The 14,345-nt window shown below is 41.4% G+C and overlaps 1 protein-coding gene across 1 annotated transcript in view; it reads left to right on the top strand.

The window, feature by feature from the left end:
* LOC124803174 (formin-like protein 20) overlaps window positions 1–14,345 on the top strand; it is a 182,708-nt gene that overhangs the window by 14,538 nt on the left and 153,825 nt on the right. Inside the window, exon 2 of the mRNA XM_047264357.1 lies at window positions 4,117–4,310. Within this exon, the coding sequence (XP_047120313.1) occupies window positions 4,117–4,310 (194 nt within the window). The remainder of the gene's footprint in view (window positions 1–4,116; window positions 4,311–14,345) is intronic.

Here is a 14,345-nt window from a genome sequence, read left to right as displayed (position 1 = left end):
TTCTGTCAGTGTGATCATGTGATGTATCTGACCCCAGGAATGTGTCAATAAAGTTTCCCCTCCCTGGGACAATGAATTCACGGTGTTCTTATTTCAATTTCCAGGAGTGTATATAATAGTGTGTGTGTGTGTGTGTGTGTGTGTGTGTGTGCGTGTGTGTGTGTGTGTGTGTGTGTGTGTGTGTGTCTGTGTTTGTAATTCTCTTCTACATATTTTTCATAGATATAACGAAACAAAATTTACTTCGTTGAACTAATTGTTTAATAGTGTAAACATTTAAATAATTTCATAAGAGAAGAAACGTTACATTAGTAAATAAATATTACTTATCTTGCTAAGCCAGTCTTGTTCATACATACATCCTTAGAATATTTCACCAATTGTTTTTCAAATAACAAGTCGCTGGAGTTTATGATCCTTTTAATCGCAGTCTTCATTTATTACTACGTTCTTGACACACTCTCTACTACAACGCTTCTTAAAAATAGATTGTGCTACATCCTTGAGCTAGACAAAGAGGTCTGTCAATGAGAGGGTAACATGTACCGTACTCAATGCCTGGTAAACCCATTCTGCTCTGATGCTACCTGAGGTAACTCTAAAGCAAATATGCGCGCTTGGAGCAAAAAATGTATTATTTAATACGAATCCAGTTTCTAGTACTTCTAGAACAGGATGAAGTAGTAATATGACTGTCTTAATTGAAATTGTTTTTCAGATTTAGTTTATATATTTTCTGGAAATAATAATTTACATGAAGATTTATAGCCGGCCGTTGTGACCGAGGGATTCTATGCGCTTCAGTCTGGAACTGCGTGACCGCTACGGTCGCAGGTTCGAATCCTGCCTTGGGCATGGATGTTTGTGATGTCCTTAGGTAGATACGGTTTAAGTGGTTCTAAGTTCTAGGGGACTGATGACCTCAGATGTTAAGTCCCCTAGTGCTAAGAGCCATTTGAACCATTTTTGAGGATTTATACGTATAATGGTTAATAAAAAAAGATTACCAATTTTTACAATATGAAAAATAGCAGCTTTAATTTTATGATATCGATTTAATAATCGATAGTAAAATTAGAAAAATTAGAAACCAAGAAAGAATTTTGTTTGCATCAAAACTGAAGCATAATAATACTGTCTCTACTGTAACTTGGTTTTTAGATCATTTAAGTTGACAATTGTAATTACTAATTTTCATGGCTGAAGATAGTTATTACATTATGGATGGATATGAATAACAAAAAATACATTTTCAGATAAACAGTCTTTTGGCAGTCAGGTATTTTCAAAAATATCTTCAGATGTGGAATATCTAGTTTAGGTATGAAAATTAAATCAAATCGGGTCAAAGTTTGTACGGACTCTAAAGTTTCAATTAACGTAAGCTCACCAAGAAAACTCAGGAACGGCCTGCCACAAGGATCGGTACTTAGACTACTGCTGTTCGACCTATACATCGCAGACATGGAAGAGACGAGATCTAAAAAGCACGGCTACGCTGATGATTGGGTACTTGCAACAAGCTATAGCTCATTCGAAGTATCAGAGGAGGTCCTTATAGCCGATCTGGAGAAGTTGGGCAGGTACTTCCGAAAATGGCGCCTCCAACCAGACGCCAGCGAAACAGAGGTTACATGCTTTCATCTGAACAATAAACTTGTCAAAAGGGACCTTAGTATACAGATTGTGAACACATGGCTTAGGCCAGTATTACACTATCACATTTTTTTGTCAAGGTTGATATGTCAAATATTTATCAAAGAAATTTGGTGGTGTAATAGGGAACTTTGTCTAATCTCGCCTGTCGTCTAATAAATGTGATCGAATCTAGGGTCTCGTCGTAGATTTGACCGTAAAAGTCGTTCGCCTTCTGTTTACTGGAATATGAAACGTAACCGCTTCGAGCGCTGGCGTCGATACAGCTATTTGACATCGCTGTAGTGTGTTTGTAAACATGGCTTCAGAGTTTTTTTTTTTTATATATAAACTTGCTTCGACTAGGGTAGGGGGTGCGGAACCCGGCACAGTGTATGCTATTAATTGTGTGTTGACGGGCAGGTGGAATAATCTACAGGCGACTTCATGTCCACAATCACAGCTACAGCCATCCATCTCTACATCTGGAAACATCCAGTCAGCTTTTCAGCAAGCCAGAATAGAGGATGTGGTCACACTCTAAAATAAAAAAATGCTTTTTTAGCTTTTCATTCTACTTTGTCTATTTTTGAACTGTTGATGCCCCAAGTTAAAAAGCGCTTCATCTGTTTCGTACTTTTTATTAATTTTGTAGTTGTTGGAACACTAATTCCATTAATTAAATTATTCAGAATTAAAAATAGTTCTTATTGCCCATATAGTGTACTAAACATTTATTTCCCTTCACATATTCCCCCTTCAGTGCTTTATAAATCGCTTCATACGTTTCTGAATTTATTTTGGTTGATGTGCAATGTGGTATTAGAGTGTGGTGTTGTAAACTAGAGTAGCTCTCTCACGTATCAAGAAATCGCAGTGTCACAGTTTGTCTGTCGTCTGTACATATAGCACTTCGCTAGAGACTATTTTGTTTTGTAATATGAGAAGCCACTTTACTGAGCAAATACTGAAATACACTCTCATCCATTCGTAAGTAGTTTATATATTAAAGGCTTGAATTTCTCCACTTGCAGCTGCGTAACAAATTCTGCTGAATGCTTTTGTTATCTCGACATAATACCTACGACTTGGTCCAATTATATTTCCTTTTTTTCCGCCCTTTATCTTCCAAATACACACATAATGCAAATGTGGTACTAGCAACTGCAGCGCCATCTTCAAATTTGACGAAAAATATGACGACAGTGTAATATCCCTTTTTAGCGCAACGTCGAAGATATTTGTCAAAGAAATTTGACGAATATTTTATCTTATTTCTTTGTCAAAGAAATATGGTTGTGCAATACCGGTCTTACAATAAAACACCAAAATATCTGGCGACACTCGACAGAACTCTCACATTTAAAGAGGATATAACAAAAATATCAGAGAAACTAAAATAGAGGAACAATATTATCCAAAAACTCTGTGGAACAACATGGAGAGCATATGCCTCTGTCCTACGCTCATTTGCTCTGGCCTCGTCTTCTCAGCTGCTGAATACTGTGGGCTAGTGTGGCTTAAAAGCCCTAAAACTCATAAAACTGACGCTCAACTCAATAACACAATGAGGATGATCATAGGACTAATCAAATCTACTCTTCCGGAATGGCTCCCACTACTGAGCCATATACCACCGCCAAATGTGCATCGTATAAACGCACTCACGAGATAGTACAAGAAGATCTTGAGCAACAACAACACACCAGTACATGAGGACATTTAATACACCACACACAGCCGCCTTCGATCCAGAAAGCCCCCTAGCAAAATGGCTACAGCCGTAGGAAAAATTCAGCTTGACTAAAGCCTGGCGTCAACAATGGACCACAAGGCAGAGTAACGAAATTCCATGCATTACCCAAAAGCCTCCGGGTTTTGAGTTTCCACGTCTAGCCTGGTAAACTCTAAACAGAATACGGACCCAGAATGATAGACGTTCCTGCATAAATGGGGCAAGAAATCCAAACCATAAAATACGTCATAGAAGAATGCCCTCAGACAGCTTATGAAGGGGAACCTGCAGATTTCCTGATGACGACTCCAGAAGCAATAGCATACATAAATACGTTAGGTTCAAAACGGCTCTGACACTATGGGACTTAACTTCTGAGGTCATCAGTCCCCCAGAACTTAGAACTACTTAAACCTAATTAACCTAAGGACAGCACACACATCCATGCCCGAGGCAGAATTCGAACCTGCGACCGTAGCCGTCGCGCGGTTCTAGATTGTAGCGCCTAGAACTGCTCGGCCACCGCGGCCGGCTGTACTTCAATTTTAACTAATTGTATTGTCATTTGTGTCTTACTGCCATACGCTACATAAATAACGTATGGAAGTTCCGAGGAGAGAAGACTCCCTAAGACTGCGTTTCCAGTTTCATTCTAAGGCTTGAAGGTTCATACTTAATGCATGGCTTAAAAGTTGAGGACTGTTGTACGCACTGCGGTAGGAGTAGTTGACTTCTTGTCGCGGCAGGATCAGCGCACCTTGCTCACGCCGCTTGCAGCCGGATGCTGCGAGGCGACGGGCGGGAGGCGGCGTTACGCAAAGTGCTGCAGAGGCGGGGGCGGACTTCCCGGAGCGCGTGCTGGCCTTCCCAGGAGGTCGACACGCGCCTCTCCGCAAAACACCGCCGTCACCCACCGCCGTCTGCGCCGGGGGAAGCACTCGTTCGTCACTCCTGGTAGCAAACAGTGTCCCGGACTCGAGAAGCCGCGCAGGGTCGACGCGAAGAACTCTCCTCCTTCACGCGCTTACCACGAAAACTCCCCATCGCATCCCCTCAGATTTAGTGGTAAAATGGCCCAGTGGAAAACTGAACACAGATCAGTCATAAAAACAGGAAGAAGGAGTACTGAACTGTAAAAAAAAAAAGTGAACGGTCAAAGCTTAAGATGGAAAACATTGAGGTAGTTTGAAAGCTCATGGCGTCTTGGTTATGTGGTGGCGGAGATCCGTATTCAGATCTCCCTCGTGCCCCAGTTTTTTGTTTATTTTTTTAGAAAATTATGATGTGTCCGTCCGGCCATTGACTTGTGTTCTCCTTCTGTAATCTTGGCAGTTGTTATACCATTCACTGGTTACAGAAAATGAGTCCTATGGTAACAAATGGAAATGAAATGAGCGTATGGCACTATGGCACCGTTGGCCTGGAGGCTCCATCCGGGGAAGTTTGGACGCCAAGTGAAAGTCTTATTTCAGTCGACGCCATATTGGGCGACTTGCGCGCCGGTGATGAGGATGAAACGATGATGAAGACAACACAACGCCCAGTCCCCGAGCGGAGAAAATCTCCAACCCAGCAGGGAATCAAACCCGGGCCCGCTTGCATGGGAGGCGAGCACGTTACCACACAGCTAAGCTGGCGGACATGTAATAACAATGTAGTAGGGTCGCAAGTAAGTGTCATGAATAGAGGGAGCAGGAGACATGCCGCATAGACCTTTCACAGAAATTGAAAACGACAAATAAACGGGTGTAAACATTGTTACAACAAAGAAATTCAAGAGTCAAAACTTTCAAAACGGAACGCAAGAATCATCAAATGTGGTACTCGTGTAGAACAAATAGGAGGCACATATATCTGGGGTCCCTTCACTAGACCTCGCTGTTGCGAACGGACTTTGCGACATAGACACAGATTTGAATAAAGCGAACAGACACGTCAGTGGCCGAACGGACAGCTCATAACTTCGTGAAAAAAGAAATGGGGAACGAGGGAGATGTGAACATGGATCTCCCCTTTCCCAGCCCAACACCGTGACCACATAACCACATAACGCCGTGGCTTCGCTCCGTGTTGCACATCTTGAACTTGGATCGTTCACTTGCTTCTTTTTTCACAGTTGAGTACACATTCTTCCTGTTTTTATGCTTGATTTGTGTTCAGTTTCTTACGGGCTATCCACTAGGTCATTTTACCACCTAATCTGGGGGGGGGGGGTTACGATGGGAGTTTCCCTTGTTAGTAGCTGAGGCGGGGCTGAAGATCGCAGTTGATGAAACACAGTTCCTGACCAATGACAAGAGACACCTGATAATCTTCCTGGAAAAGAAAGTGAAACGCAACGCCAGACACATACAAATCTGCATACATACTGCGCAGGCCACTGTACGGTGCGTAGCGGAGGGTATCATGAATCACCACTAGTCATTTCCTTTTCTGTTCCACTCGCAGATCGAGAGAGGGTAAAAAAGACTGTCTATATGCCTCCGTAAGAGCCCTAACCTCTCTAATATTATCTTCGTGGTCCTTAGACGAAATGTGCGTTGGCAGCAGTACAATCGTTCTGAAGTCAGCTTCTCGAACGCGGCGTCGCCTTCCCACCACAGACTATGATTTCATTTCCCGAAGCACCTCTGTAATACTTTCGTGTTGTTCGAACCTAGCAGTAACAAATCTAGCAGCCCGCCTCTGATTTGCTTCGATGCCTTCCTTTAATCCGACCTGGTGCGGATGCCAACCACTCGAATCGTACTCAACAATGGTTCGCACTAGCATCGTATATGCAGTCTCCTTTACAGAACCACCACAGTTTCCTAAAATGCTCCCAACAAACCGAAGTCGACCATTCGCCCTCCCTGCTACAATCCTTGCATTCCATTTGATATTGCTTTGCAACGTTAGGCGTAGATATTTACTTGACGTGACCCTGAAGCAGCAAGCTACTGATGCTGTACTCGAATACCATAATGTTTTTCCTGCTCATCTGCATTAACTTACATTTTTCTACATTTAGAGCTAGCCAGCGCTTATCATACCAACTAGAAATTTTGTGTAAGTCATCTTGTATCCTCCTACAGTAACTCAACGAGGATACCTTCCTGTTCACCACAACATTATCAGACTGCTGCTTACCCCGTCCGCCAGATCGTTTATGTGTATAGAAAAGCAGTCCTGTCACACTTCCCTGGTGCACTCCTGACGGCATTCCTGTCTCTGATGGACACTAACCGTCGAGTACAGTGTATTGGGTTCTGTTACTTAAGAAGTCTTCAAGCCACTCACGTATCTGGGAACCTATTCCGTGTGCTTGTACCACCATTAACAGTCTGCAATACGGTACCGTGTCAAATGCTTTACGGATATCTAGGAACATGGAATCCGCCTGTTGCCCCTCATCCGTAGTTCCCAAGATACCTCGTGAGAAAGAGCAAGCTGAGTTTCACACGAGCGATACTTTCTAAAATATTTTGGAAAATGGAAATCCAGGAACCACAATCAAAACGAAAGTGTTACAATAAAGGAGATTCGAAGGTGTCCATCTCACTTACATGCATGTACAAATCTAAATTCCTTTCACGTTAACCTAGACATGGTAATACAAGAACTATGTAAAGGTTTTTTTTAAATTACCGCTACCAGTCACAAACTTTGTCAACTATTGTATTACTTATTTATTTAGCGACACGTTTCGTAAATGCTATGTAAAGACTGTGTAACATCAGTATGACCTTGTTGTAAAGTTGTTTTTGTAATGCCATTTAGCCTGAAGATGAGGTATAACCCTCGAAACATGTCGCTAAATAAATAAGTAATACAATAGTCGACAAAGTTTGTGACTGGTAGCGGTAATTTTAAAAAAAAACTTTACATATTTCTTGAGACAGCCACGGTCGAAAAATAATCAAAATAGCTTCAAATACAAGAACTTCCAATGTGTATACCTAAGAATGCTTTAATATACAGTATCTGATCGAAACCTTCCGGACACATACTAGTGGATGTTGTAATTCCCCCCTCACGTGAAAGATAAAGTGTTATAATTTTACTGAAATGGAATGATTCATGAGAGGAGTCATTATTTCAGCTTGAACGCAGTTATTGTTTGGAGATCTGTGTTGAAACTTTCCTTTCAGAGGCAAAATGTAACCTCGTTGAACTGCTTTTATTATTATTGTTATTATTATTATTAATTTAGTTACTGCTTTGATTTTATTATTATTGTTACTTATTCAAGGAATTAGTTCTTTAGCACTCAGTCTCTCTAAGAAAAAGAGTTTAGGTCTTTGAAATGAACAAATAACCAAACAGATCACACTAGACGACGTTTATGTTCAGGGGATTGTGTATGGTAGGCTAGAGATCTGCTGCTGCACGCTGACTGTAAGCTGTGCTCGATGTCTCGGCCGATCGTCGAACTGCGTAACTGCGCGCTGATTCTGTAGGAATCTTAGTCTACGTTAACTACGGTCCAATTCTCCTTTCTATGGAAGTCTGTCCGTCAAAGTGGATTTGTTTAAATGTCTTTAAATTAATGACCGTATAGAATTCGCAGGTTCGATCTTCCGCAGTCCAAATAAATGTCTCGTAGGCATGCACAAATACTTGAAACTGTGAAACCATAAAACGGAGAATAATTTACGCAAGACACACCTTGTGTTTGCTGCCGAGAAATTAGTTTATTGGCTTATTATTCTCGCACCTCGCAACAATGCCTTCTCTCTTAAGCCGTAATACATTCGTCCATACTCATTAAGTTCAGAAGCTAGACTACATCGTTTCACAATACAGGGCTATTACAAATGATTGAAGCGATTTCATAAATTCACTGTAGCTCCATTCATTGACATATGGTCACGACACACTACAGATACGTAGAAAAACTTACAAACTTTTGTTCGGCTGAAGCCGCACTTCAGGTTTCTGCCGCCAGAGCGCTCGAAAGCGCAGTGAGACAAAATGGCGACAGGAGCCGAGAAAGCGTATGTCGTGCTTGAAATGCACTCACATCAGTCAGTCATAACGACACTTCAGGACGAAGTTCAACAAAGATCCACCAACTGCTAACTCCATTCGGCGATGGTATGTGCAGTTTAAAGCTTCTGGATGCCTCTGTAAGGGGAAATCAACGGGTCGGCCTGCAGTGAGCGAAGAAACGGTTGAACGCGTGCGGGCAAGTTTCACGCGTAGCCCGCGGAAGTCGACGAATAAAGCAAGCAGAGAGCTAAACGTACCACAGCCGACGGTTTGGAAAATCTTACGGAAAAGGCTAAAGCAGAAGCCTTACCGTTTACAATTGCTACAAGCCCTGACACCCGATGACAAAGTCGAACGCTTTGAATTTTCGGCGCGGTTGCAACAGCTCATGGAAGAGGATGCGTTCAGTGTGAAACTTGTTTTCAGTGATGAAGCAACATTTTTTCTTAATGGTGAAGTGAACAGACACAATGTGCGAATCTGGGTGGTAGAGAATCCTCACGCATTCGTGCAGCAAATTCGCAATTCACCAAAAGTTAATGTGTTTTGTGCAATCTCACGGTTTAAAGTTTACGGCCCCTTTTTCTTCTGCGAAAAAAAACGTTACAGGACACGTGTATCTGGACATGCTGGAAAATTGGCTCGTGCCACAACTGGAGACCGACAGCGCCGACTTCATCTTTCAACAAGATGGTGCTCCACTGCACTTCCATCATGATGTTCGGCATTTCTTAAACAGGAAATTGGAAAACCGATGGATCGGTCGTGGTGGATATCATGATCAGCAATTCATGTCATGGCCTCCACGCTCTCCCGACTTAACCTCATGCGATTTCTTTCTGTGGGGTTATGTGAAAGATTCAGTGTTTAACCCTCCTCTACCAAGAGACGTGCCAGAACTGCGAGCTCGCATCAACGATGCTTTCGAACTCATTGATGGGGACATGCTGCGCCGAGTGTGGGAGGAACTTGATTATCGGCTTGATGTCTGCCGAATCACTAAAGGGGCACATATCGAACATTTGTGAATGCCTAAAAAAACTTTTTGAGTTTTTGTATGTGTGTGCAAAGCATTGTGAAAATATCTCAAATAATAAAGTTATTGTAGAGCTGTGAAATCACTTCAATCATTTGTAATAACCCTGTAGTTAACATTGAACCAAAGTTCTTATAGTTCAAGGAATAGAGAGCGTCAGCGATAATGCAGCTTTCTCGCAGTCAGTTGCGCTCGAGTACGCTTTAAATAATATCTTATTCGACCTTCGTCCATTATATTTTCCTGAGGCACGAATCGATCTACCGTCTGTTTATATGTAGTGTGCCTTCTTTCACTATTACTGCGGGTTGAATGCAGCCAGAGATGATGTTAAAATCATGTCTGAGTTATTGTGGGAGTATGGCAGCTCGTTGTTCTTGAAGAGCTGAACAGCGAGTTCCAGTTTCAAGAATTCGCACGAAGTGAAGAATCTGGAAGTTTACTTTGATCTTATATGAGGAGGTGAGAGGCCAAGGGGTACAAGTGACAAAATGTTAGTTTTGATATAATCAAGTTAAATAGTTAATCCTAGGACATAAATATAGAAAATATTATTGCATATTATTTGAAGATATAGTTTTATATTTATCTCCCTCACATTTCTACAGCAAAAAATTAGTCATTTAACAATTGTCATTGATAATTTGATGACACGTGTCACTTGTACCCCTTGGCTTCCAAGTGAGAGCAAGAAAGGTATGATCTCAAAGAAATATTAAAAGAATTTTCAAATTATTTAGTATATTATGAATCATAATACATAATGCACATTAAATACAGTAGTAATTAATGTTGAAAAAAATCTAGAACAAAGTTTCTTTGCAAATTATAGAAAAACTGAAAATGCCTAATCTTCCCTTTCGATTAAAAAAAATAAATTAAGGAAAGAAAAATATAATAATTCCATTCCCAAAGAAAGCAGGTGTTGACAGATCTGAAAATTACCGAACTATCAGTTTAATAAGTCACAGCTGCAAAATACTAACACGAATTCTTTACAGACAAATGGAAAAACTGGTAGAAGCCGACCTCGGGGAAGATCAGTTTGGATTCCGTAGAAATGTTGGAACACGTGAGGCAATACTGACCTTACGACTTATCTTAGAACAAAGATTAAGAAAAGGCAAACTTACGTTTCCAGCATTTGTAGACTTAGAGAAAGCTTTTGACAATGTTAACTGGAATACTCTCTTTCAAATTCTGAAGGTGGCAGGGGTAAAATACAGGGAGCGAAAGGCTATTTACAATTTGTACAGAAACCAGATGACAGTTATAAGAGTCGAGGGGCATGAAATGGAAGCAGTGGTTGGGAAAGGAGTGAGACAGGGTTGTAGCCTCTCCCCGATGTTATTCAATCTGTATATTGAGCAAGCAGTAAAGGAAACAAAAGAAAAATTCGGAGTAGGTATTAAAATTCATGGAGAAGAAATAAAAACTTTGAGGTTCGCCGATGACATTGTAATTCTGTCAGAGACAGCAAAGGACTTGGAAGAGCAGTTGGACAGAATGGACAGTGTCTTGAAAGGAGGATATAAGATGAACATCAACAAAAGCAGAACGAGGATAATGGAATGTAGTCAAATTAAGTCGGGTGATGCTGAGGGAATTAGATTAGGAAATGAGACACTTAAAGAAGCAAAGGAGTTTTGCTATTTAGGGAATAAAATAACTGATGGTGGTCGAAGTAGAGAGGATATAAAATGTAGACTGGCAATGGCAAGGAAAGCGTTTCTGAAGAAGAGAAATTTGTTAACATCGAGTATAGATTTAAGTGTCCGGAAGTCGTTTCTGAAAGTGTTTGTATGGAGTGTAGCCATGTATGGAAGTGAAACATGGACGATAACTAGTTTGGACAAGAAGAGAATAGAAGCTTTCGAAATGTGGTGCTACAGAAGAATGCTGAAGATACGGTGGGTAGATCACGTAACTAATGAGGAGGTATTGAATAGGATTGGGGAGAAGAGAAGTTTGTGGCACAACTTGACTAGAAGAAGGGATCGGTTGGTAGGACATGTTTTGAGGCATCAAGGGATCAGAAATTTAGCATTGGAGGGCAGCGTGGAGGGTAAAAATCGTAGAGGGAGACCAAGAGATGAATACACTAAGCAGATTCAGAAGGATGTAGGTTGCGGTAGGTACTGGGAGATGAAGAAGCTTGCACAGGATAGAGTAGCATGGAGAGCTGCATCAAACCAGTCTCAGGACTGAAGACCACAACAACAACAACAACAACATGGAAACTACCATAAAAATTTTCTTCTATTATTGCATTCTTAATCTAAATCACTGTCAAAAATATTGTCATTTTCACCTTCCGAGTTATCACTCTCTGTTATCGACTGTTCTTGATGGTGTGCTGCACATGCTGCTGACAAGGGATGACACTTATTAGTTTCTCTTGTGGTTTCCCTCTGCAGGATTAATCGACTTCTTTCCTCTTGTCGATGGACTGAAGAACTGAGTTCTCTGTAAAAACTGATGCACAGGAGGCACAAATGGTAGAAGGTTCAGTAAGTCTTTGTACTCTTTTCCCTTAATTTTTGGCGGAGTTGTTCTGTGAGTTAGTCTTGGGAGTATCTGAACATGTCTTCCAATGCTTTTGCTTTCATATTGAAGGTGTAGAATTCAAAATCTTCATTTAAGGTACATTTGTAAAACAATGTCCATGATTCATCTTTTTTTGAAGTGCAACCACTGCATTTTTTGAATTCCCTTTACAGATTTTAGAAAAAATGGTTCAACACGTCTAGTGTGACAAAATCCTTGTCACCCATTTTCACTACCTCACAACGTCTTGACGCCTTGGTGATTACATCAATCCAGTCTTGAGGAACGTAAATACCCCTTTGTGAAATTTTTCTACTGCGCTCAATAATTCCAAAGTTTCTGTCACCATCATTAAATGAATGGCCAGAAAGTAGAAACTTATGGTCAACGGTCTGAATGTGAGTGTTGTTGACTACATAGAGCCAAAATTTCACTATGCGTTGACTTTTGTTCTGTCCTCCTGCATTGTCACTAAATGCAGTGAGATGCGTGATGGTTGGTGGCAAACTGTTAATAAATTTCAGTAGGCAAGACATTATCTCTTGACATCCTTGTGAAGCTAGACCCTCGTGCCACATAAACATGAAGGCTTTTCCTGTACCCAAATCATGTACACATAAATTATAAGTCCACAATTGTCGAGAGTAATAAGTTTGTGAACATGGCACAACTGGTGTTGGGAGAATTTTCTGTAAGTCAAAACATACAGCCACATGCCGAGCATCTTTAGCAACCAGGTTCTTGGCATCCACCACTTGTTTCCGAGTACATTCTGCTTTCCATAGATGGAGTTCCTTTTCAAAAAGAGCACCATGTTTCTCGTCAAGCAATCCATGATCAATGGTATTTTGCAGCTTGTCACACGTAGCACATGTGTCTGTGGAAGCTATGATTGAAGCATGTGTTAAAAATATACAATAATTACGCTGAAGTGAACGCAATTTACGATGGTCTCCTGGACATTCCAAAATGTAGGACGTGGTTCTTAATTGGGCGTGTGATCACCGCGAACAGCAATACATGCTCTGCAAAGAGCTCGCTTGCTGGCCACATGTTGGCTGAAGTTCTTGTGGTAGGGGTGCTCCGTTTCCCCTCAAAGCGAGGTCGAGAACTGGTGGATGGTTGTTGGTGCATGTAATACGTCTCCACACCGTGCTCGATGGGATTTAAGTCGGAGGAACGGACAGGCCAGTCCATTCGCCGAATATGCTCTCGTTCCAAGAGCTGCTCCACCTCAGCTGTGCGATGGGGTCGCGCATTGTCATCCATAAAAACGAGATCAGGACGGAACGCACCCAAGAGAAGACGTGCGTGGGGAAAGTTTTCTCGAAGATTTGGAGGTCAGTAAGCCCATGCAACACTTTGCTTCCCCACACCATCACAATTGGACCACCGAAACGATAGTGTTCCACTATGTTCCGTGGTCCTATCGCCGGATGAGTGTACGTCCGGAATCACTGTTCAGATATACTCCTCTCACCCGAGAAGTGCACGCTACTCCACTCGTGGTTGGTCCAGTCCCTGTGCTCCTGGCACCATCGCAAACGGTGTATCCGATGTGTGGGTGTCTACGGAACACAATGTACTGGACGTTGGGCAAAGAGACAAGAGGCTAGAATATGAATATGCAGCAGTCGTTGTTCAAACAGAACTGTGCAACAGCTCACACAGCCAGAGCGTCGATGACAGCTTTACGCAGGTAGTTAGTTTCATGTTCCATGGATCATTCTGCACAATAAATCATAATGGAGTGGAAAGAGTAATTTTACGTTCACATCGGAAATAATTTGTAAATGTCTCTACATGCTAAACATTTATAGCTTCTTTGTTATTTTATTTTACTTCTTTTCTTTAAATATACAGATGTGGGTTAGTAATACCTGTCCACCACCTTCTACACGTTACAATACTAGAAATTCTTCTACGGAATAAAAGGAGTTGTCAAGGAGAAACTTTTACAGTTTTTTTTTTTTTCAAATTTTACTTTGCTGTCTGTCAGACATTTTATATCACCGGGTAAGAGACCAAAAATTTTTGTTGCAGCATTGTGCATTCCTTTCTACGCTAAAGAAAACTTTAACGTGGAGTAATGAATGTCATTTTTCCTTCTGGTATTGTAATTATGTACATCATTCTTCGTTTTGAACTGTAGTACATGTTTCTAGAGCGTCTTATTTTTCTCTTTGGTGACTTCTTTGGTGACTTCAACTGGGCACCACATACGCCCAATTTATCGGTGTAAGAGTCTTTTCTGTGGAGATTTCTGAAATCCAAAGAATGTGCTAACAGGACGACAACTATTGAGGGCTCGAAAAACAACATTCATACCGAAAGCGAGACCATTGCAAGCGAAATTCTTCGCAAGGTTGTGGCGAGATAGCATGTTCGTACCGAAACTGGCATCGCCAACAATGATGGACT

This window comes from Schistocerca piceifrons, chromosome 6 (assembly GCF_021461385.2).
Source record: "Schistocerca piceifrons isolate TAMUIC-IGC-003096 chromosome 6, iqSchPice1.1, whole genome shotgun sequence".
NCBI lineage: Eukaryota > Metazoa > Arthropoda > Insecta > Orthoptera > Acrididae > Schistocerca > Schistocerca piceifrons.
Note: the sequence above shows the minus strand (reverse complement) of the source record. Positions and strands in the feature narration are given on the sequence as shown.